This window comes from Acomys minous, assembly GCF_964271855.1.
Source record: "Acomys minous genome assembly, chromosome: 12".
In the NCBI taxonomy this organism is placed as follows: domain Eukaryota; kingdom Metazoa; phylum Chordata; class Mammalia; order Rodentia; family Muridae; genus Acomys; species Acomys minous.
This window is the reverse complement of record NC_140493.1, coordinates 71,079,301-71,104,181: the sequence shown is the minus strand read 5'-3', so window position 1 is coordinate 71,104,181 and position 24,881 is coordinate 71,079,301. Positions and strand designations below refer to the sequence as shown.

The 24,881-nt window shown below is 45.8% G+C and overlaps 2 protein-coding genes across 2 annotated transcripts in view; one reads left to right on the top strand and one right to left on the bottom strand.

Moving 5' to 3' along the window:
* Window positions 1-989: 989 nt before the first annotated feature.
* SDF2 (stromal cell derived factor 2) lies at window positions 990-13,801 on the bottom strand. Its single transcript, XM_084750740.1, has 3 exons — window positions 13,511-13,801; window positions 7,446-7,642; window positions 990-1,616 (listed from the first exon to the last, which is right to left on the bottom strand). The coding sequence occupies exons 1-3, from the start codon at window positions 13,659-13,661 to the stop codon at window positions 1,329-1,331; spliced, it is 636 nt and encodes a 211-aa protein (XP_084606866.1). The 5' UTR covers window positions 13,662-13,801; the 3' UTR covers window positions 990-1,328.
* A 185-nt stretch (window positions 13,802-13,986) lies between these two features.
* The window catches only part of SUPT6H (SPT6 homolog, histone chaperone and transcription elongation factor), a 40,486-nt gene continuing 29,591 nt past the window's right edge, over window positions 13,987-24,881 (top strand). Inside the window, exon 1 of the mRNA XM_084750712.1 lies at window positions 13,987-14,144. The gene's annotated coding sequence lies outside the window, so the exon portion shown is untranslated. The remainder of the gene's footprint in view (window positions 14,145-24,881) is intronic.

The following is a 24,881-nucleotide window of genomic DNA, read 5'->3' as shown; positions in this document are numbered from 1 at the left end:
ACCCTGTGTCAAAAACAAAAACAAAACCCTCCCCCCCAAAATATAAATAAATAAAAGTAGAGTGCAGGCACTCAGCTTTTCTGTTCTACATTGCTAAAAGTGTTGTGTCTAACCTGTACCAAGGCTGTGAAGACTAATTGAAGGTCTGTTAGACCTCGGATGCCTAGATTAGCAGTGAATTAGTGTTGGTTTTGGTAACCCTTGGTCCTTTTCTCATCTGCATAACAGATCCACAGGAAGACACGTCATTAGCTACATATTCAAAGATTTTTTAAATTTATTTTATGTATATGAGTGCACTATCTGCATGTACGCCTACATGCCAGAAGAGGGCATTAGAAGGTATAGATGGTTGTGAGCCACTGTGTGGTTGCTAGGAATTGAACTCAGGACCTCTGAAAGAACAGAGTGTTGTAACCTGCTGAGCCATCTCTCCAGCCCCATTAGCTATGTATTATGCTGAAATCTGTGAAGGTATTTTTATTTTTTAATTTTGATTTCTCTGTGTAGCCATGGATGTCCTGGACTAGCTCTGGAGGCCAGGCTGGCCTGGAATTCACAGAGATCTGCCTGCCTCTGCCTCCCAAGTGCTGGGATTACAGGCATGCACCATAGCACCCACCTTTGTGATGATCTTTTTTTTTTTTTTTTTTGGTTTTTTGAGACAGGCTTTCTCTGTGTAGCTTTGGCTATCCTGGACTCACTTTGTAGACCAGGCTGGCCTCAAATTCACAGTGATCCGCCAGCTTCTGCCTCCCGAGTGCTGGGATTAAAGGCGTGTGCCACCACGCCCGGCTTCTTTGTGACGATCTTAGTAAAGATGTGCTCAGGGAAGTAGTGGAGGTACAGAGAGAAAAGGTTTGTATGCAGATAAACCTCTTAAATGGCCCACAGTGAAAACTCGCAGAATCTTAAATTTTTAGGACTTGAGGATTAAGCAGACAGGCCCTGAAGTAACCCACTAATAAATGACCGCACAGGGACTAAAGTTCCTTTTATCTTTTTATTTCTCATTTTGGAGAAAGACAAATAGGGGATATCACACATCAACAATCCATGATGTCAAACTCCTGTGGAGTAAAACTTCCTAGCTAAGAGGCAAGTTCCTCAACTTTCTTTTACCAGTACGAATGGACAGCATGTCTGCCTTCACTAACAGCCCTCTCCTGAGAACTGACCACATCTGGGAGAGCAGCCAATTCAAGTGTGAAGGGCAGCAGGTCCAAATGCAGCCCCTGCTCAGAGGGCCTGGAGCGGGGGTCGCAGGGGGAAGCAGCAGCACACGTCTGCAAACACTGTGTGGTGACAGTGGCTCAGAGCATTCAGAGTCACAGCTCGGCATGATGGATTTCTGCCTTGAGCAGCTCACTGGGCTTCATGAAGATGCCTTCCATGGCCTTCCAGTAGTTGTTCTGACTTGGCTGGGCCATACCATGTACCTCTTTCTGTCCACTTATGGGCCGACCATACTGTTCTCCTGTGACAGACAGGAGTACGTCGGTGGAAGAGTGTTTGAACCTCACTTCACCATCTCGCACCCAGTAAGGTCCATTACAGAGCACAGTCCAGTCATCCAGATAGTCGCCTTCTCCTTCTTCACCAAAGGCACTCACTTCCTAAAACAGAGAAATGGCAAGGTCAACAGTCAGGTCTCAGGAGTGGAGGGACGGGGCTGAGAATGGTGGAGCACACAGTCCTAACATCTGGGAAGTAGGTAGGAGCACCAAGGGTAAAAGATCATCCAGCGACACAGGCAGTGTGAGGAGGCTAGCCTAGGCTACAGGAGCCCCTGACTCCAAATAAATTAGGTAAATAAGGAGTCAGTGAGAAGAAAAATAAAATTATTCAAAAAAGAAACAAAACTGGGACTTTCTAGTGTTGTTGAACAAATTTGGTTTTTTGTTGTTGTTATTTTTGGTTTTAGTTTGGTTTGGTTTTTTCTTTTTTTATTTAATTTATTCAGATTGCAACTCAATTGTTTTTTGTTGGTTTTTTTGGAGACAGGGTCTCTCTGTGTAGCCCTGGTTGGCCTCACAGAGATGCACCTGCCTCTGCCTCCTGAGTGCTGGGATTAAAGGAGTGCACCACCACACCCGGCTTTGTTTTGGTTTTTAGAGGCAGGGTTTCTCTGTTATAGCGTTGGCTGTCCTGGAACTCACTCTGTAGCCTAGGCTGGACTTGAACTCACAGAGATCCACCTGCCTCTGCCTCCCCAGTGCTGGGATTAAAGGTGTGTGCCACCTTCAAACAAACCCAGTTTGTTGAACATAATTTTTTTTTTTTTTTGGTTTTTCGAGACAAGGTTTCTCTGTGTAGCCTTGCCTGTCCTGGACTAACTTTGTAGACCAGGCTGGCCTTGAACTCACAGCGATCCGCCTGCCTCTGCCTCCTGAGTGCTGGAATTAAAGGTGTGCACTACCACCGCCCGGCTTGTTGAACATAATTTTAAAATGAAATAAACTGTGGGGGAATAAAAAGACACAAAAGGCACAAGAGAAAATTAGTTGTTTTAGATTATGACCCAAACACTAATTTTTAAATTAATACTATTTCTGCCATGTTCTATTAAGTTTTTTCCTGTTTACCTTTTAAATGTTATGTATCGGTGCACACATGACACGGAATGCATGTGGAGGTCAAATGACAATTTACAGAGAACTAACAAGGTAGGTACCAGATCAAACTCAGGTCATCAGGGGCTTTACCAACTAAGCCACCTTGCTGGTGGTCCTTGATTTTTCTGTTGTAGAGACAGGGTCTTGCTCAGTTGTCCAAGATGGCTGCGAGCCCATGTGGGCTCAAGTTCTTCTTCCTTTAAACAGCTCAGACTAAGGGCGCACACTATTGCATCTGGTCTTTTAACATTCTAAATATTATATTTTGGGGAGGGGATAGTATTAGTATATATTTGGTTGTTCTGTCGGGTGAGAGGACATAAAAGAAGTAACAATCCAGCAACACCAAGCTTGGGAAGAACCTACATCTTGGTTCTATTACCCCCCTCCAGTAAACAGAATCAGGTTCACTGGCGAATAGAGGGTTTCAGAAGTGGGGCAAGATATACACAAGATGAGCCTTGAGCATCTTTTAGTGCCAGAAAATAAGCAACTGCTTTAAAATGCATGTGTGTATGTGCACACATACACACGGCAGGATTTCATCAAATGGATGATATATACGTCAACTGAAAAAATTCCCAAAGGCAAAGTTGGAACAATCTGAGCAACAAAATGAAGACAGTTAATATTGGGTTACAATTCAATATATAAAAAATATATCCAGTCGGGCGGTGGTGGTGCACGCCTTTAATCCCAGCACTTGGGAGGCAGAGGCAGGTGGATCGCTGTGAGTTCGAGGCCAGCCTGGTCTACAAAGTGAGTCCAGGACAGCCAAGGCTACACAGAGAGACCCTGTCTTGAAAAACCAAAAAAAATAAATAATAATAAAATTTAAAAAAATATATCCATGAAATCATACTGGTATGAATGAATAAATGAATGGAGGAGAAAAGACACGTCACCCACCCAATCCAAACAGTTTATGTAGCTATTCCCCCCAAGGAAAAAGGCACACAATCCCATAATGACCAAAGTGTGGCCTGGAGACTGTGACTTCAGAGGACAAAACAGGTGCAGAATGAGAAGCATGACTTGACACGTGAGCGAGGTCACAATTACCATCATGAATCATGCCGACAGACTGCACCCTCGGTAGGATGTGATAAAAATGTACTTTACCCCAGTGTTCTTCTTCACAGCTTTCATCATGAGAAAAACATTAAATTCCAGAGGTGGGCATGATCAAGACTTTTAAAGCAGGGACAACCAGGAAGACCTGGAAACTACCAGCTAGAGGAGCCTCGGGAGTCATGACAACTAAATGTGTAGCCTGTAACAGAAAAGGACCAAGAAACGGGGGCTGCAGAGATGGCTCTGCAATTAAGGGCACTCTGTGTACTTTGAGAGGACCAGGTTGGATTCCTAGGACCCACACAACAGCTCATAACCAGCTGTAACTCCGGCTCCAGGGGACCCAACACCTTCTTCTGACCTCTGAGGGCACCAGGTATGCACATGAGGTGCACACACACCTGCAGGCAGAGCACTCACTTAAAACACTGAAGAACAAGAATGCCCTGTGGACTCCAGCTAGGGAAGTGTGTCAACACTGTTAATTACTGTAGCACGTTTGCTCCATTAATTTACAGGGGAACTAGGGCAGACGGTCTGCAAATGCAAAGTGAGGCCCCAGAGAAACCAGCCAATCAACACTGACCCCACGTCAAGTCCTCCTCCCAGACAGTAAAGGTAAATGCCGTTGAGTTAAAAAGGAAATAGGGCCAGAGAGATGGCTTAGTAGGGAAGGTACTCATTACTTAAGCTTGGTCTCTGGGATCCACATAGTGGAAGGAGAAAAGCAACTCCTGCAAGCTGTGTGTACGCGCGTGCACGCGCGCGCGCACGAGCACATACACACACACACACACACACACACACACACACACACAGAGAACAATTTTAAAAATGCATGTATCTGAATAAGGGACCAGAAGATCAAGCCGGTGCAATGGCACACAACTTTAATCCCAGAACTGGGGAGGTAGAGGAAGGCAGATCTTCGTGAGTTCAAGATCAGCCTGGTCTACAGAGCGAGTTCCAGGATAGCCAGGGCTATACAGAGAAACCCGTCTTAAGAAAACAAAAACCGCCGGGTGTGGTGGCGCACGCCTTTAATCCCAGCACTCGGGAGGCAGAGGCAGGTGGATTGCTGTGAGTTCGAGGCCAGCCTGGTCTACAAAGCAAGTCCAGGACAGCCAAGGCAACACAGAGAAACCCTGTCTCGAAAAACCAAAAAAAAAAAAAAAAAAAAAGAAAACAAAAACCAAGTCAGGTGTGGTGGCTCACTCCTATAATCCCAGCACTCAGGCGGATCGCTGTGAGTTCGAGGCCAACCTGGTCTACAAAGCGGGTCCAGGACAGCCAAGGCTACATAGAGACCCTGTCTTGAAAAACCAAAAAAAAAAAAAAAAAAAAAAAAAGAAACCAAAAACCAAAAACCCAAAAACAACAAAAAGAACATAGAGATGGAGCTTGAGGGATGGTTCGGTGGTTTAATTTATTACTATTATTTTTAAATGTTTAAATGCTTTGTCTCCATTGTATGCTTGCATGCCAAAACAGGGTATCAGATCACATTATAAATGGTTGTAAGTGGCTATGTGGTTGCTGGGAATTGAACTCAGGGCCTCTGGAAGAGCAGCCAGTGCTCTTACTGGCTGAGTCATTTCTCTAGCCCTCTGCACAGTGCTTATTAAGAGCATATGCTAGGCTGGAGAGATGGCTCAGCAGTAAAGAGCTCTGGCTTTGCTTCCAGAGGACACCTGACTCATTTCCCGGCACCCACATGGCAGCTCACAACTGTCTGTAACTCCAGTTCCAGAAGATCCAACACAGAACAGGCAAAACACTAATGCACATGAAATATAAATAAATAAATAAAGCCCAAACAACAACAAAACAAAGCACATGCTGCTCTTGCAGAGGACCCAGGTCTGGTTCCCAGCACCCATATGGCATTTATGGCCATTTAACCCCAGCTCCAGGGGACCTGACACCCACTTCTCGCCTCTAAAGGCACTGCACACACAACACATTGCAGACAGAACACACAAACACCTAAAATAATAAAAAAAAAAGTAATAGTTCTAGTCAGGCATCATAAGGTATGCCTGTAATTCCAAAACTTAGCAGGCTGAGGCAGGAGGAATGCTCTGAGCTTAAGGTCAACCTGGGCTACATGGTGAATATAAGGCTACCATAGCAAAATCCTGCCTCAAACAAAGAAATACATGTATACACACAGTAATCAGGGGCTGGGATACAGTGCTTGTTTAGCATTCGTGAAGCCCTGGGTTTGGTCCCTAGCACTAAACCCCGGCATGGTGACACATGCCTATGACCCAGAACTTGGGAGGTACAGTCAGGAGGATCAGGACGCCAGCCTTGTTAGGAAGAGTGTGAGGCCGGTCCTGGCTAGAGAAGACCTTGTCTCAAATAAAAATAACCCAGTCTGGCAGGTGTGGTGGCCAATGGCTTTAATCCTAGCAGTCAAGAGGCAGAGACTCTACCTGAGTTCTAGACCAGCCTGGTCTTCACAGCAAGATCTGGGCTGGTGCTTTTCAACCCTCCTCCTGTCGTGACCGTTTAATACAGTTCCTCACACTGTGCTGACCACCACATTATTTTCATTGATGTAATTTTGCTATTGTGAATTGCAATGTAAGTATCTGTGGTTTCTGATGGTCTTAGGTGGCCCATGAAAGGGTCACTTGATACTCCAAAGAGGTCACAACCCATTGGTTGAGAACCACTGGTCTAGGACATCTGGGACAAAACAAAACACAGTATTCTTATTTTTTGTTTTTATGCAGACAAGTATTTGCCTGCAAGTAATGTTGATGCATCACTTGAGTGCCTGGTGTCCAAAAAGGTCAGAAGTGATTGAGCCTCTGGTACTAGAGTTCCATATTAGCTACCATGTGGGAATTCAGCTGGATCCCTGCAAGAGCAGCCAGTGCTCCTACCTGCTGCGCCATCTCTCCAGCCCTGCAAAACTCTTTATTGTTACCGGGCACTATGGCGCACACCTTTAATCCCAGCAGTCGAGAGGCAGAGGCAAGCAGATCTCTGTGAGTAGACTAAGGCCAGCCTGGTCTACAAAGAGAGTCCAGGACAGCCAGGGCTGTTACACAGAGAAACTCTGTCTCAAAAAAACCTAAAACAAACAAACAAGATGCCTCTTTATTGTAGATCTGGAAACACTAGTTATACTGTAGTATGTGTCTAAACTTCCTGGTGTGTGGATGCACCCTGTCCTGCCTTTCCTCCCATTTCTTGCTTTGGTCTAGATGTAAAGTCTCTACTCTGATCAGGAACAATTTTCTTCATACTTATGAGACAGAGTCATTTCTCCAAGTCTGCAGAAAAGAAAACATCTATACCTAAAAAGAAAAGGGTTAATGTGCTCCTTAGAGCGGCACATATGCTGAAATGGGAATGAAAGAGTCAGCACGGCCCCTGCCCAGAGAGGACACACAAATTTGTTAAGTGCCTCTTAGTTATTTATTTCACCATCTTTGTAACCTTATTCATGCAGTTAATCCATTTACGATGATTTGGGAGTGCCCCTTATTTAAAAAGGAAGGAAGGAGCTGGGTATAGTGGCGCACGCCTTTAATCCCAGCACTCGGGAGGCAGAGGCAGGCGGATCTCTGTGAGTTCAAGGCCAGCCCAGTCTACGAGTCAGTCCAGGACAGCCAGGGCTACACAGAGAAACCCTGCCTCAAAAAAAAAAAAAAAGGGAAGGAGGGAAGGAGTTAAGAAGCAAGGCCTCAGGCAAGTCAGCTGACGGGCAGAGCAGAGGTGACCCATTGCATGCTACCTCACCTGGTTTCCAGAAAGAGGAGAAGTGAAATGGTGGCTGTGGAGGTTTCGACCCGTGTTGATGTGTGTCAGCCGGATAGGCTGGCCACATTTGATGGGGGTTCCCCTCTCACACACTGTGGCAGTCTTCCCCCGTATCCTCCAGTAACTGTTGCTGTCATCCACAGAGGTTACCCCTGTCACTGACTGCTGCCCACTACCTGCAGGCAGGAAACAAAGGCAAGGCAGAGAAGAGGCAGTTTGGAGCTGCCTGACACCTGGTCCTGATGCGCCACTCTCAATCCGATGGGAGCAAGCAAGGGCTCATCCAGTGTGAAGCCTCTGCCGAGCTTGCATTGTCTCTAAGCAAAGCTGCACTGCACCTTCACTTACATCCTCCCTAGATACTGTGACATTTCATTCTCAAACACTGGCTACTGTGGAACAGCAGCCATGACTGGACTAAGGACATAAGGACACCATGTGGCAGCATGCTGACCACAGAATGAGACGGCCATTTGTTGAATCTTCACTGCACCTTTAAGGCTGTGATGAGTTCAGCAAAAATCACGAGACAGGATGCTAAACAAGAGTATGAAGAAAAACAGGTTTTCGGCTTAGTGTTGTTGTGTGCAGAGAGTGTGGTATGATTGGCTGTGAAAAGCTACCTTCTAAAGACACTGGCATTGGTTGGCTGCCACTTGCTCCCCCTGCTGGAGATCCTGGGTTTGGGGGGACAGTGAGCAGAGAGAGGAGCACCAGCTAATGAGCCTAACCCCAGAAGGCTGTGACGGAGTAGTTGGAGGCCCATCGTGGTAGGATGTGGAGGGACTGTAGCAACCAAGGCTTTGCCTGCCGGGACTACCTGAGCTCCCACCAAAGTCCTACCAAGACAGGGGACCCTACCACCATGATCTGTGACATGTGGGCCCACCAGGTGGCCTTCCTGTGATTGAGGGGTCCCTACGATAGGCATGTCCTCTCTAAAAATGAGACCCCCATCTCAAGAATGTGTCCGAGACCCTGGAAATGGTTAGCAAATATTATACTCTCCTTTCCCTGAAGTGTGTCTTGGGAAACTGAGTGGCCTGTGAGCTTTCTGTCCCCTTTCTGCACTAATCATAGCTAACAATAAATACAACCAATTAAAATGAAAGAAAGACAAGGGAGTCCAACCTAACCCCTTCCTCTTCCAGGGCCAAGAAAGTGCCCTGTGTCACAAAAGTGGTATGCTGGGGAGAATACACTGCATTTGGGAATATTTTACTTCCACAACATTAAGTTTTAAAACCTACTACATCTGTCTATGTACTGTAGATGAGAGACACTTAAAGTGTGTGAAAGGACAGCCAGGCGTGGTGGTGCATGCTGTAATCCCACCACAGGTGGATCTCTATGAGTTCAAGGGCAGCCTGGTCTACAAAGCGAGTACAGGACAGCTAATGCTACAGAGAAACCCTCTCTCGGGGTGGGGGTGGGAGAGTGTGAAAGAGCCAGTAAGATAGCTCCCCAGCAGGAAAAGGCACCTGCTGCCTCGGCCTGACAGCCTGGGCCATCCCCAGCGCCATAGGGCAGCAGCAGGACTGACTCCTGCACGCTGTTGGTTACCGATGCACTCAGTGACACCCACAGACCCCCTCCCATACAAAACAAATGTGACATGGATTGGCTTCAACGTGTCATATCAGAAAACTCCATGGGAGTGGGGCTAGCAAGATGGTTTGTGGGGGAAAGACATTTGCTACCAGGCCTGACTACCTGAGTTCCATCTTCAGAACCCACATAAAAAAGCTGGGTGTTGTGCCTGCATTTGCAACCCACGGGGGAGGTGGAGCCAGCCAGCCTCGAGGTCACTGAGTAGCCGGCCTAGCCAAAGTGGTGAATCCCAGGTCCCAATGAGAGGTCATGCCCCAAAACACAAAGTGGAGCCAGGGAGATGGTTCAGTGTGGAAAAGGACTCATCACCCAAGCCTAACAACCAAACACCAACTTCCAGAGCCCAGGTAAAGTGTAAAGGGTGGGGGAGACAGGGGTGAGCACTGCTCTTACAGAGGGCCAGAGTTCAGTCCCCAGCAGCGGCCTAGATGAGCTCATAACCACCCGCAACTCCAGTTCTAGGGGACCCAGCACTTCCAGCCTCCACGGGCACCTATACTCAGCGCATGCCTGCACCTCTCACACAAACAGGTTTTGTTTTTTGTTTTTTGTTTTTTTTTGAAACAGGGTCTAGGTAGTCCCAGCTGTACTGGAGCACCACATGTAGACCAGGCTAGCCTTGAATTCAGAGATCTGCCTACTTCTCCCTCCTGAGCGCTAGGGGTAAAGATGTGTGTCACCATGCCCGGCACACACACAAATCTACACTTCTGACCCCTAGCATGCCCCAAGTTGTCCTCTGGCAGGTCCAGACTACCTGAGTTCCATCTTCAGAACCCACATAAAAAAGTAAAACCTATCTCCAAAAGCCAAAACTAAATAAAATATCCTTAGATCATGCACATTTGTAGCCATACCTTACCTAATACAACTTTGCATGTTGAAAATGTTGAGTGAAACATATAGCTATAGGTCTTAAAGGAAAAATGTACCAGATATTGGGCTAATCCAAGTTCTTCATTTGAGTAATTTGTGTTTTTTCTTTTTTCTTTGGGCGGGGGTGGTTTTGAGAGTTTCTCTGTATAGCCTTGGTTGTCCTGGAACTCACTCCGTAGACCAGGCTGGCTTCGAACTCACAGAGATCTGCCTGCCTCTACCTCCCAAGTCCTGGGATTAAAGACATACACCACCACCATTGGCCTCACTATGTAGCACTGGCTGGCCTGAAATTCACTAGGTAAACCGTCTGTCCTCAGAGATTCGCCTCTCTCTGCCTCCTGCCTGGTAGGACTAAAGGCCTCCTGCACTACTTGAGTGTTCATTCTTACATAACTGATGTACTTTACTCTGAGACAGGTACTGTTAGTGTCCCCATTTTACACTGGCGTGCTAGGAAGGGTGAGCAATATACCCAAAGTTGTGCGGCTATGACTAGGCAGGAGCTGACCCTAGGTCACCTGATTCTATAACATTCGCCTATTCCAACATATTGTGTCCCAAGGGCATCTTCTCCATTCTATTTTCTGTCAAATTCTTCTAGCTTACTTACTCTCAAACTCCAGAGATACTTTTCCTCCGAGATAGCCTTTCAGTTCCAATGCCCTACCTGACCTCACAAGTAACAAAACTTCAGGCCTTGAACTAATTACCTGGTGAATGGAACAAACCATCTGCCCCTCTCCCTGACTTATTCTACTCAGCCCATGTCTTTGTTACGTCTTTTTCCTTTTTTAAAGATTTATTATTATGTATACAGTGCTCTGTCTGCATATGTACCTTAGCCCAGAAGAGGGCATCAGATCACATTATAGATGGCTGTGAGCCACCATGTGGTTGCTGGGAATTGAACTCGGGACCTCTGGAAGAGCAGACAATGCTCTTAACTGCTGAGCCAACTATCCAGCCCCTTTGTTACATCTTTTACACCTTACCTTTTTTTTTTTTTCTTTTTTTGAGACAGAGTCTGACCTGGGTATCCTTGGCAGGCCTGGAACTCCCTATGTAGACTGGCCTATAACTCATTAAGATCCACCTGTCTCTGTGGCACCTGGCTCAGCTCCCCTTCCCGCTCAGTCTTCTCTCTCTCTCTCTCTCTCTCTCTCTCTCTCTCTCTCTCTCTCTGGTTTTTTGAGACAGGGTTTCTCTGTGTAGCCTTGGCTGTCCTGGATTCATTTTGTGACCAGGCTGGCTTCGAACTCACAACAATCTGCCTGCCTCTGCCTCTGAGTGCTGGGATTAAAGATGTGTGCTACCAAGCCCGGCATTGTTTTGTTTTAAGACAGGGTTTCTCTTTGTAGCCATGGCTGTCCTCCAACTCTGTAGATCAGGCTGGCCTCAAATTCAGAGATCTGCCTGCCTCTGCCTCCTGAGTGCTGGGATTAAAGGCACGAGCATCACTCCAGAGAGGCAGGCAAATCTCTGACTTCGAGGCCAGCCCAGTCTGCAGAGTGAGTTCCACCACTCACAGCCAGGGTTCCACAGAGAAACCTTGTCTAGGGGTGGGGGTTGGGGGGAGAATGTTGCATCTGGGTAGTAAAATGGATCAGCTGGTAAAGGCACCTGCCACCAAGCCTGACAACATGAGTTCAATCCCCAGACAGAAGGAGAGAGAGCAATGTTTTTCTTGATCTCCATATTTGTTCTGTGGCAAGCATGAATCTAAACACACACACACACACTGGATAAATGTAATTTTAAAAAGCTTTTAATCTCAGCAATTAGTAAGCAGAGGTGAGTTCAAGGCCAGTCTGGTCTACATATTGAGTTCCAGGAAAAAGGATAGCCAAGGCTAGTGAGATTGTCTGAAAAACAAACAACAAAAGTTTAAAAATAATATTCTATCTGTGCATCACAGATTCCTCTCCTATAGTTCAGATGAACACAGTCCCACCCATAGGGCCTGCCTGTAGAGACTTGAAGCCTACTAGGCCTCCCTGTAACTCCGTTTTAATTCAGTAGACCCAAAGCAGGAGACAGTAAATTAAAATGTAACAAGCCTGACATATGCAGGCGTTTACTGAAAAAAAGTGACTCAGAATATAAAGACATCCCAATGATGACTATACATTTCCTGGACTGCACCGGCCAGACAGGTTCTGAGAGGTGTGAGCCACAGGCTAACCCATCGTAGAGCTACTTCCCCACTAGCAAATAGCATCATCAGTCATGCAAATTATCTCAAATACACCTCATGTTGAACATTACTTTTACTCCCTCCCCCTGGTCCCCAGTATGGGGACATGACCCAGGGCCTTTCAGTATGCTTGGTAAATACTCAAACAGTAAGCTAGTCACCCAGCCTTCGGAATGCTTTATTGTTCTGAGATAGCTCCCACTATGTAGTCCAGGCTGAACTTGAAGTCACAATCTTTCTGCCTCAGCCTTTTGCCTGCTTAGGATTACAGGCCTAGGCCACCACACCTGCCATTAGTCTTGTTCTGTTGTTTGACTCACCACTGTATTTCCTGTGCCTAGACCAATACTAGACACACAAAAGGAGCTCCTTAAATCTCTGCCGAATGGGGGAAAAAATCTCTGCCGAATGAATGAGCCCACAAATAAGTTAATCCCATAGGATATAAAGCAGACTTTGCTCTGCAATGCCTTTCAACACTTAAGTTCTTTACAAGGAAGTTACTGTTAAGTCAGAAAGTACCAAAAGGTATGAGCTAAAAAAAAAAAAAAAAAAAGAGAAAAAGTTGTTATCAAGGAGTAAGTTTTTTGCTGTTGTTGTGATGTGTTTTTTTCCCCCTCTGTGCAGCCTTGACTGTCCAGGACTCACTTTGTAGACCAGGCTGGCCTCGAACTCACAGCGATCCGCCTGCCTCTGCCTCTGCCTCTGAGTGCTGGGATTAAAGGCGTGTGCCACCACCGCCCGGCTTGTGTTTTTGTTTTTCAAGACAGGTTATTCTCTGTGTACCCTTGGCTGGCCTGGACTCGCTTTGCAGACCAGGCTGGCCTCGAACTCACAGAGATCCACCTGCCCCTGCTTCCTCGAATGCTGTGATTACAGATCTGCGCCACCGAGCCTGTCTGAAGAGTGCGCTCTTGAAGTTTAAAATCTGAGATGCAGCATATATTGTCGTGCCCTGAATGTCTATCTCCAGCACACAGCAGCGGCAGCCCATTGAATTGAAAATTTTTCATCTTAGACAGATTTGGGTTAAGCCCTGTCTTCCTTATTCACCAGCTGTAAAGCTCCGAGCAATATCTCTGGGTCTATTTATTCGCCTATGAAAATAACTCTACATCTATTCTCAATACAATGTTAAAATTGCAAAAATATTTACATAACGCGTTTGGCACATAGCTCATCAAACAGAAACTGACATTACGACCAAGTTTTCTTAGTAACTCAGTCGTCCTCTTCAAGAACCTCCCTAAGGTACCTTTAACTTTCCAAGGCCACGCCCTCAGAATTTGAGGCTCCGCCCCTTCTGGGCTCACTGAGGTTTTAGGCAGCCCACCCAACCCCGGTTGGTCCCCCTCAGTACCTGACCCATAGCGAACGTCGTGAGAGTGCAGTCGGACATTGTGGCGCGTATTGAGTAGCTTCACCACAGAGCCGCAAGTAACGACAGCCATATTGGACGCTCCCACAGCGCTCCACAAACCACCCAACAACAGAAGCGACAAGGCAGCCATCCTAGATCCGTAAGCCCTAATCAGCCAAGAAAATTAGGCCCGTCCCCGGAACCGGAAGCCGAGGGCGGAACGACCACAAGGAGGAAGTGAAGACACCTTAACCTGAAATCTTTATGGTTCCTTTGGCTAGAGCGGTTTAAGGAACATGCCGGTCCGGGTGGCCTTCGGGACCCCGCTTTGTTCTGGGTGCTGGGTGGTGGCTGCGTTCTTTATGTGCCTTCAGTCAGCGTTCGCGCACTCGGGAAGAAAGCCCTAGACACTGGAGGGGGAAAAGACCCCAAGAAACGACCCGCCCACTCCAGTGACAGAGAGCCGGAGGTGACGTATCACGTTTACGCAGCAGCGGCGACGGTGGTGGCGGCGGCCGCGGCCGGGGAGGGCCCTTGCGGTGGGTCCGGACTACCCATTCGCAGTCTCGGTTCGGCGACTCCATTTTCTTCCGTGGGGGCTTAGCGCTGCGGAGAAACAGCGGCCTTCGAACAGGTAAACCTCAGCTTGGAGAGTGTGTTTCCGGCGTGCGGCAGGTGGTGAGCCAGACTCCCGGGGCCTGGTCCCGTAAGGAAAGAGGCTTTGGGGTGCCCACTGCGGGAAGGAGGGGGCCCTGGCCTTCGCCCATCTGCCAGGGGAGAAGGACAGGAATGCGCAGTGGTTGCTCAGAATCTCCAGGCTTCTCCCCACGCTGTACCATCCGGAACCTGTGACCTGGGGTTGCCAGTTGAATCAACAGGCTTTCTGGGACCCCCATCCTCTCCGCGGCTTCTAGTATCTGGGCTACGCTTAAAATTGGGAGTAGGTTTCTTACTTGGCATCGAGTGGTCGGATTAATTATTTCTGGCATTTGGATCCTACCCGGCTTTCGATGGTTCAGCCGTGAGGCTGGTGTGCTGTGCTGAATGTTAGAGCTTGTCATATTGGTGAATAATTGACCTTCCCCCCCGCCCCCGCCCCGTGGATGGCCGAGTCCCTTAACCCTTTCTAAAGATGAGAGTTTGTATAGAAGCACATCCTGCGCAATTCATTCCCTCAAACACTTGCCAAAGACTGGCCATAAATATCAGAATGGGTTGTTATATCAGAAACGGAAATTCTAGTTTTACACCAGGTACTCAATTTAAGTATCTAAGTAAAGTAGTTTTCCCCGCTTTACTTAGGTCTCCTATAGTACTTATATGAAAAGTCACTATAATATCAAAAGTAGTAGGGTAATTTTTTTTCTCATTCCCCGCCCCCCCCCCCCCCCGCACAGGCTCCATTCCTGCAGATTGCCTTTTTCACAATACCCCATTACTTTTCATTTATTTTTGTGTCTATATGTGTGCTTCAGTTAGTGAATTTAAGGTTACTTACAGGACCATGGGCAAGGGATTATACAGAAAAGCCTGGGCTACAACCCTAAAGGAGATGTGCCCTTCCCCCAGCAACCTTGAATTGCTGCTATATGAGCTCTTGTTCCCTAGCAACCGTTAACTGTCTATAAAGCTTCAGGAAGGGGAGGGGCCTGGCCCCCTCCCCAGCAAGGGAACATTATGCTACAATGTGTGGAAAGTACTGAGTTCAATTCATTTTTGTTTGTTTGTTTGGGAAAAAGTTCAGTTCCACTGTTGAACACTGAAGTTAACAGCTTGTGAGTCTTCAGTGTTTTAACTACAAAACAAGTGTGATAGCAACAATTGAGATTAGATTAGATTGGCAAAGTATTAGTGCTCTCCAAAAGGTTTTAATCTTACCAAAGTGATTAATGACAGCAGAAAGGGGTCCAGTGCTGAAATTCACTCTTATTTATAATTCTCCCTCCTGGTCTTCTTCATAGGAAAGCACACTATATTGTGGTAGAAATATTCTTGGAAGCAAATAAATTGGGAGGGGGTGTCAAGACAAAGTTTCTCTTTGTGACCCCGGCTGTCCCGGAACAAACTCTGTAGACCAAGGCTGGCCTCTGACTCACAGAGAAGTGCCTGCCTCTGCTTCTCTAATGCTGGGATTAACAGCGTGCGCCACCACTGTCCAGCAATAATTTTGTTCCTAATAAACGTCATGGTCATCTAAGTTGGGTGTGATCATGGCTTCCTCACCATTATTTCCCAGCATCAGTCATCAAATCCTATATTTCAAAAACCAGACAAACAAAACCAAAAACCTCATCCCATCAGCATACAGAATTAGGTCCTGGTGTCTCCAAAGGTCACTCCTGCCATCATCTTTCTTGACATGTAGCCCAGGCTGACCTAGGATTCTTCGTCATTCTGCCCTTGGCCTCCCCAGTGCTTCGGGGCATAGATAGTGTCATCACCCTAATTATCAAATTTTCACTTCAAGTCAGGTTTCAGTTTATACCAGTTCAATTTCCTTATCTCTTACTGACACTGTAGTCAGTACCAATCTGGCTTTTCTTCTCCCTGCCATGAAAAGTTATAAGGTCACCCGTGGCTACTATGTTGCCAAATCCAGTGGCGACTCTGTTTGCATTCCTGAGTCTCTGGACTAGTCAATACAGCTAGCTACTGTTGAAGCTTTGTCCCCTTGGCTGATGCTAATACTTTGCTGTTGGATTTTCTCTGTTGAGCTAGCTGCTCCATTTTTAGTCTTCAAAAATACTTTTTACTGCATTTTTCTGTAATCAGTCTGTGTGCATGGTTGTGTGACAGGTTGCTGGCTGAGTCATCCCGCTGGTGTTTTGGGGAAGGGTCCATGGTCGTCAATTTTCTTTGCTAGTCCTGGCTACCTTTCCCCTCCTTAGGTGTACTGGTAGTTCCCACTCCCCAGAGGTTAAAGTTAAAAATGTAATCCTACGGATCAAACTGATGCTGAAGCCAGTCAGCATAGCACACTCCTGCCTGGAACGCCTGGGTCCAAGCAACCCCCTTTTCCTAGCCACCCAAGAAGCTGGAACTGCAGGTGTCTATCACTGCGCCCTGATAGGGTTTGAGGGTTTTGGTTTGTTTGTTTTTTCTTGATTTATTTTGTTGTGGTTTTGGGAGCCAGGGTCTGTCTTTCCGTGTAGTATAAATGGTCTCCATCTTTTGTTCTCCTACTGTCACCTCCTGAATGCTTCAGTCTTCTTTACTAGACACTTTCCTTCTCTTCCCCCACCCCACCCCCACACCCCCAGACAGGGTTTCTATGGTAGCCTTGGCTGTCCTAGACTCTTTGTAGACCAGGATGGCCTCAAACTCATAGAGATCCCCCTGCCTCTGCCTCCTGAGTGCTGGGATTAAAGGTGTGCACCACCATGCCCAGCAACACTTTTCCCTTCTTGCTAATGTCTAAATGTTAGATTCCTCTTGGAGTTTAATCTTGAGTCATCTAATTGTTTAGATCCCTTCTCTGTGTTCTGTGTTGTAAGCCACTGTCGTTTTCTGCCTGGGCAATGAGATTGTTCCCCTAGTTTTCCATTTCCACTCAAATTCCGCTTCGGTCTCTGAAGCCTTTAATTTACCTGTAAAGATGCTGTGCAGTCTTCACCGCCCCTTCCTCTCGCTGGTGGGACGGACCTTCTCTGTTGCTGCCACAGGTCATGCTGCAGAGGAGGCTCTTCTCCCGCACCGCCTGCCCAAGTCGTCAGTTCCTATTCCTTGCTCCTCCCAACTCCTCACTCTTTAGGTGTTTTTTGCTTTATTGACCTACTTTGAGAGGTCTCACTGCTGGTCAGGAACTTGAAGTGTAGACCAGACTTGCCAGCTTTTGTCTCTTTGGGAGTAAAGACATTGATTACCATGCCCAGCCGAGTGTTTTGTCCATCCACCTCCCCTCTCCCCGACCCCCCCACCCCCACCCCCCACTTGTCTCAAGGTTTCCTTGTGTAGCCTTGGCTGTCCTGGGACTCACTCTGTGAACCAGGCAGGCCTAGAATGTAAAGTATCTTTTATTTGTGGGATGTAATTGTCGTCTTGGAGGCTTACTGCCTCCTGCTAACCTAGGCCTAACCCTGGAAACTTCAGTCTCTGTACAGTCTAATCTAGGCCTAGAATATTTTCAGCCTCTGAGACTTAACTATTAAATAAGCTCAGCCTTTCCAGTTCTTTCTGAACTCCTGCTGGCTGGTTCAACTCAGCTGTTTTGGTCAAACTCCTCTCCTAACTGACTGATTTAATCGGGCCTCTCTCTCTCAGCCTCTGAATTGCTTGACTTGGCCTCACACTAACTTTGGCAATGTATTCTAATCTTCTGGCTCCTTCTCATTCTCTGGCTCGTTCTGTCTTCACCTGTGTCCAGCTTGTTCTCTCTCTGCAACCTGTCTCTGTACAGCTGTCCTGGTAAAAAGTGTGTCCTCTCCATCTCCCTCTGCACTGCTCTGCTTTTAAGTAACCTCTCTTTCCTCTCTCTTCTCGTGAGAGTTGGGCATATCCTAGTTTGTCAAATCTTTCTCTGGTTTGTCACTTTGTCTGCTCCTCAATTAGACATCACTTGCAAACATTGCTGCTTCCTTCTACCAACTTTACCTTTATTTTTTGGGATTAAAAGTGTGTACTAAGGTTGTGTCTGTATTCCAGCCAGATCACACAGACCTAAAAGATCTTTGGATGTGATCTCTTACAAGAACAGCCATGTTCTAAATTAAAATTCCTCTACATCATCACCATAGACAGTAAGTGGAAGTTAGGAGGACAGCTACAGAAATGCACAGAAAACAGAAGGGAGGGACATTCAGTTTGAGAGGGTTTTGAGCCGGTGTGGAGGAGTATGCCTCTTTTCCTCTTGGGACCTCGTCCACTGAGGAAGGTCAGTTGGATGCTTTCTCTGCCTCTTCTTGATCTGGGGTTAACTTTATTTAATCCTGTTTACAATGCTCAAGCAGAAAAGCCCTTGGACTAAAGGTGTGTGCTAGGGCTGAGCCACACCACAACTAGAAACAGGTTTTTCCAGTAAACAACATAATCTTGGGGTTCATAGTGTGATCAAATATACTGAAGCACAGCCGGGTGTGATGTGAGTTCGAGGCCAGTCTGCTCTACAAAGAGATGCCAAGGCTGCACAGTGAAACTTTGTCTCAGAAAACAAACAAAAAATATCCTGCCAACACTTGAACTCAAAAGATCTGCCTGCCTCTGCCTCCTGAATGCTGGGATTAAAGACATGTGTTGCCATTCTTGGCCCCTGACTAGGTCTTTATTTAAACTAGGTTCGGTTCTCTATTAGAAGATCCATCAGCTTGTGACAGGGTCTCAGTATGTTGCCCATGCTTTCCTCTAACTTCCGGTTCTGCCTCACCCCACCAAGTGCTGAAGACTCAGGTGTGCCAACATATCCTGTATTTTATCTTTTTAAAGAATTTATTTATTATTTATACAGTATCCTGACCCCATATTTGCCTGCACACCAGAAGACGGCACCAGATCTCATTATAGATGGTTGTGAGCCACCATGTGGTTGCTGGGAATTGAACTCAGAACCTTTGGAAGAACAGACAGTGCTCTTAACCTCTGAGCCATCTCTTCAGCCCATGTGAATTGTTTTGTAGGTGTGAGCATGCCTGTATGTAGAAGCCTAAGGATAGCTTTGTGGAGTCAGTTCTTACACCTTTTCTGAACTAGGCCGTGGCTTCTGTCAGAATGCTGTTCTCATCCTTTGTTTCAAAGAGCCTTGTACCTGATATGCAAATGCTCCATCTACCACTGAGATGAGCCTCACCCCTATTTGTGGTTTACCATAACATAGTTGATGAAAAGTATGAACTCTACTAGGGAAGAAACATGTTTTCAGTTTTACCTACCACTACCCAGAACAGAGAGTGACCCTAAACCAAACAAAAATCTAAATATTCCTCAAAGCATCAAAACAAATGGAGTTAGTAGGCTAGATCTCTCTTTAGCTTGGTCGCCTCCTAATCGTCTCCTACAAGTTATTGTTAGAAAAGAGGGTGTGCTGAGTCCTCCCCAGTGGCAACCTGATCCATCTTCTAGTCCCTTCCAGAGAGTGTCATGGGAACTACCGCCCTCCCTTTGAGCCCCATCAGGCAGTTCTTCTGCCTGGAGAAACCTCCCTCTGCTGCTCTATGAACACTGCAAGGCCTGTTCCAGATGCAGATTAAACTTACGATCGCTAATGTGAAGAATATGGTACCAAATGTAGTTTTGTAACTACGGTCAACTCATCCTCTCTCTATACCACCTATAATAATATGCACAAGTGATGTTTTCTGTATTCTGGAGTCGCTGCTGCTTGGCACCCTCAGCCTGCAGTGTGATGCAGCACTATCCACATCCAGCTAAGGAAAGTGGAAAGTCATGATGGCTCCTGGCACACCTCTTTTAGCTGGAAGTTTTAGCATTGAGCTAGTTTGGAAACAGTCCACGCAATAGCACAGTGTGTGCTCTATCTCTAACCTAGGCTGGGGGCTGGAGGGAAGGGATACAGCTGTCTTCCCAAGCTGCGTGCAGCCGGGAACACCAGCTGCCTCCTTGAGTCCCCTCCCCCCTTACAAAAGAAAATGCTGTTGTTTTCTCAGGTAAATTGTTTATTTCGCTCTGACTGGGGACATCTAATCTGTAAGAGCATTTACTTTGAAGACGTTGACCACTTAAAAGACTAAATTCATGGTATGATAACCTAATTAAAGCTAACTGTGTGTGAAGACTTGTATCCAAATCTATTTTTAATGTCTCAGTTCAGGGCTTGGGAGAAGTAATATTAAAATTAGCAGGCATGATGGCTCACTTTTTAAATCACAGCACTCAGGAGGCCAATGTTGGAAAATTGCTGAGTCCTACAGAGTTAAGTTTCAGGTTACACAGCCCAGAGTAAGACCCTGCCTCAAAACACCAAGTATAGAGATGGGGTCCTAACTCTCTCTGGCCTTCTGTCCAGATGGGTTTTTGGTTTTTGCTTTGGTTTTTTGAGATGTGGTCTCACTGTGTAGCCCTGGTCTAGAACTCTATATAAACCAGGCTGGCCCCCAATTCACAGAGATCCCCCTGCCTCTACCTTCTAAGTCCTGGAAATAAAGACATGAGCCACCACATCCAGCCCAGAGCTTCAGATTTAGATGGCAGAATTTTTTGTTTTGGTTTTGTTTTGTTTTGTTTTTTGAGACAGGGTCTCTCTGTGTAGACTTGGCTGTCCTGAACTCGCTTTGTAGACCAGGCTGGCCTCGAACTCACAGCGAGTCACCTGCCTCTGCCTCCAGAGGGCTGGGATTAAACATGTGTGCCACCACACCACGCAGTGGCAGGTTTTTTGTTTGTTTGTTTGTTTGTTTTTGGTTTTTTTGTTTTGTTTTTGAGACCGGGCAGAATTTTAAAGGCACTTACTTGGCATTATTCAAGCTAAATGGCCTTAAGGATACAGATCTTGGGAAAGAAAAAGAGGAGGACATCTGCCTAATCCAAAGACTTCCCTGTCACAGTTCTGCAGAATCTTTACAGTAATCATCAGGCTTTTCAGAACCAATTCATGATGTTTTGGTTTGGTTTGGTTTTGGTTTTTCAAGATAGGGTCTCTCTTTGTTAGCCTTGGCTGTCCTAGACTCACTTTGTAGACCAGGCTGGCCTTGAACTCACAGCGATCTGCCTGCCTCTGCCTCCGGAGTGCTGGGATTAAAGGCATGCTCCACCACACCCGGACCAATTTATAATCTTACAGATTATTCAAGGGAAGCTGGAGAATGGTTCATCAGTTAGGAGCACTGGCTGCTCTTCGAAAGGACCCAGATTCAATTCCCAGCACCCACATGGCAGCTTACAATTGTTTTGTAACTGTAGTTCCAATGGATCTGACACCCTCACACAGACATACATGAAGGCAGAATACCAATGCAAATAAAATCTTAAAAAATCATTGAAGGGTGTCAGGCAGTGGTGGCACGCGCCTTGAATTCCAGCACTCAGGAGGCAGAGGCAGGCATATTTCTGTGGGTTCAGAGGCCAGCCTGGTCTACAGAACAGGTTCTAGGACAGCCAGGGCTACACAGACAAATCTTGTCTCCAAAACCAAAAAATTATTCAAGGAGCTGGAAAGATGGCTCAGTGGTTAAGAACACTTTTTGGTTTGGCAGAAGACTCTGGTTCCATTCCCAGCACGCACATGGTGGCTCACAGGCACCCCTAACTTGAGTTCCAAGGCATCGGATGCCCTCTTCTCACTTCCTCAGGCACTGTATGCACATGGTGCACACGAACATAGAATATCCATACACTAAAAATAAAATCTTTGTTTTTGAAAAAAAATCTTTGTTTTTGACAATGTGATGTCTACCTACAGAATACAACTAGATTCTCATAATTTTTTCTGCAATAAATCTGTTGTGCTGTCACATGTCATATGATAGGATGTGGAAAATACTAAAACACAGAAGAGGTGATCCCTGGACCACACTTTGGGAGTTATTGATACAATCTGACCAAGGTGATGTTGAAATCAGACCAGTATCACTTTGAACAAGAGACTACCTCTGAGTGTGTCTCCTCCCTTTTTTATTTTACTTCCATCTGTGCTAAATGAATAGAAAGATATTTTAATGTTTTATAGCTTATAGGACAAGTAGGGATTAATAGGCTGTTTGCTAAGTATCTGGCGTTTTGTTGTTGTTGTTGTTGTTGTTGTTGCTGTTGTTGGTTTGTCTTTTGTAGACAGATTTTCTCTGTGTAATAACTCTGGCTGTCCTGGAACTCACTTTGTAGACCAGGCTGACCTCTTAACTCACAATGATCCACTTGCCCCTGCCTCCCAACTGCTGGGATTAAAGGTGTGCCCCACCACGTCCCACAAGTGTTTCACATTTGATAGGTGAGTGTAAACTGTGTTTTTAGTTAAAGTACCAAGGTGGGACCAGGGAGATGGTTCAGTGGCCTTAGGCACTTGCTGCACAAGCCTGGCAACCTGAGCTGATGCCTGAAACCCATGTAAAAGTGGAAGAGAGCCAATGCCCACACACACACACACACATAGAACATAGCACATATGTGTGTGCATGCACACGAACTAATGTATACATATATACATAAGTGTGTGCGTCTCTGTGTGTGTATGTATATGTATACTTACATACTGGGGGAGACCTATATCGCTTTGCCTGGGTTTTGCATATATTGTTGTTTGGTTGGTTGTTTTCCATTTCTCTTCTGGTGACTGCTCTAAGTATTTCTTTAAATTATAGTTCATTTTGAAGTAGTAAATACATTACCTTTGAACATAATATTTTTATGAAAAAAATCAAGATAGAAAGCTTAGTAATTAGAGCTGGGCAGTGGTGGCGTACGCCTTTAATCTCAGCACTTGGGAGGCAGAGGCAGGTGGATCTTTGTGAGTTCAAGGCCAGCCTGGTCTACACAGCGAGTTCTAGGACAGCCAGAGCTGTCACACAGAGAAACCCTGTCTCAAAAAACAACAACAACAAAAGAAAGAAAGCTTAGTAATTAGAAACCAAGCACTTGGGAGGCAGAGGCAGGGTGATCACTGTGAGTTTGAGGCCAGCCTAGTCTACAAAGCAAGTTCAGGACAGCCAAGGTTACCAGAGAAACCCTGTCTCAGAAAAAATAAAAAAAAAAAAAAGAAGAAGAAGAAAAGAAAAAAGAAAAGAAAGAAAGCTTAAAAATTAGAATGGTTTGTTTTCACATCGCTCCCATGACTTGACAACTCCTTGACAACAGCTTTTACATGGCTTGCATGGCAGGCACCTAAAAGAGTTTATAAAAAAACAATGAAATCTCAGCCTTTGATTTCTTTCTCCTCTTAATGCCAGACTTCCTCTTGGGTTATCTTTTATTCTTTTGTTTTGAGATGACTAACCTCAAACTCACTATGCATTGGAGGATGACCTTGAATGTCTGATCTCCCTCTACCTCTGAAGCTCTAAGATATAGGCTGAAGCCACAACGCTCAGCTTCTACCCTGCTAAGGATAGAAGGGAAGGCTCCTGCATGCTAGCTACTCACCAGTTGCAGTACATCCCCAGCCAGCTGGTCCATGCTCTTGATGGTTTTTATTTGGTTGGGTGGTTTAATTTCATTTTCTCTTTTGGGTTTTGGAGTCCAGATTTGTCTGTGTAATAGTCCTGGAACTCACTTTGTAGAGCAGGTTGGCCTCAAGCTCAGAGATCCACCGACCTCCGCCTCCTGAGTGCTGGGATTAAAGGCACCACCACACCCCACAGTTGTTGATTTTTTTAAAAGATTTATTTATTTGTTTATTATACAATGTTCTGCCTGCATGTACACCTGCACACCAGAAGAGGCACCAGATCTCATTATAGGTGGTTGTGAGCCACCATATGGTTGCTAGGAATTGAACTCAGGACCTCTGGAAGAGCAGATGGTGCTCTTAACCGCTGAGCCATCTCTCCAACCCCTGATTGTTGATATTTTTAACTCAGTTTGTCTTAATTAGATATGGTATGAGTTGATACCAGTTCAGGTGACTTTCAGGAGAACTACTGCCGCTGCATTTATGTAGCAGATACTAAGCAGCTGTAATTTGTGCAGAATACCTACCTAAAAAGGATATAGCTTTTCTGAGACAGAATCACGAAGGACCTTAAAATGCCTCTTGTATAGTCATTTGTTGTCACAGTTTTTATTAGCACTCTAGGTGGGTATATGTTCTCTGTCTTTAAGAAACTTTTAACCTGGAGTGTGAGAAAGGGATGCATAGAGAGTACAGGATAGCTGAGGGGTTTTGCTTCCGGGTTCTGAGGTAGGATCTTGGGGTTATTACTTGATTGTTTGGTGTATGGAGTCTTAGTGGGTCTTTGTTTGCATTTTTGTTGTTGTTTGTTGGCTTGCTTGCTTGCTTTCCAGAGGACCTCAGGTAGCTTGGGCTATCTTTGAATTCTCAAGAACTTAGCCTTTTTTCTTTTCTTTCTTTCTTTCTTTCTTTCTTTTTATTTATTTATTTATTTATTTATTTATTTATTTATTAAGACAGGGTTTCTCTGTTTAGCCCTGGCTGTCCTGGACTTGCTTTGTAGACCAAGCTGGCCACAAACCCACAGAGATCTATCTTGCCTGGGATTAAAGACATGTGCCACCACCACATGGCTAGAATTTGATCTAAGTTCATCAATCTTTGCATTTTTTTTCTGTAGGACATGGAAGACTTAGAAAGATTTTTTTTTTTGCAAGGCAGAAGCCCTGCTTAGTTTAACTGTCAACTAGACAAAACTTAGAGGCATCTGAGAGGAGTAAGTTGGAGAATTGCCTGTATCAGATTGGCCTGTGGGGTTGTCTTGATTGTTAATTAATGTAGGAGGGCTCAGTCCACTCTGGCAGTACCATCGCTAGGCAAGTG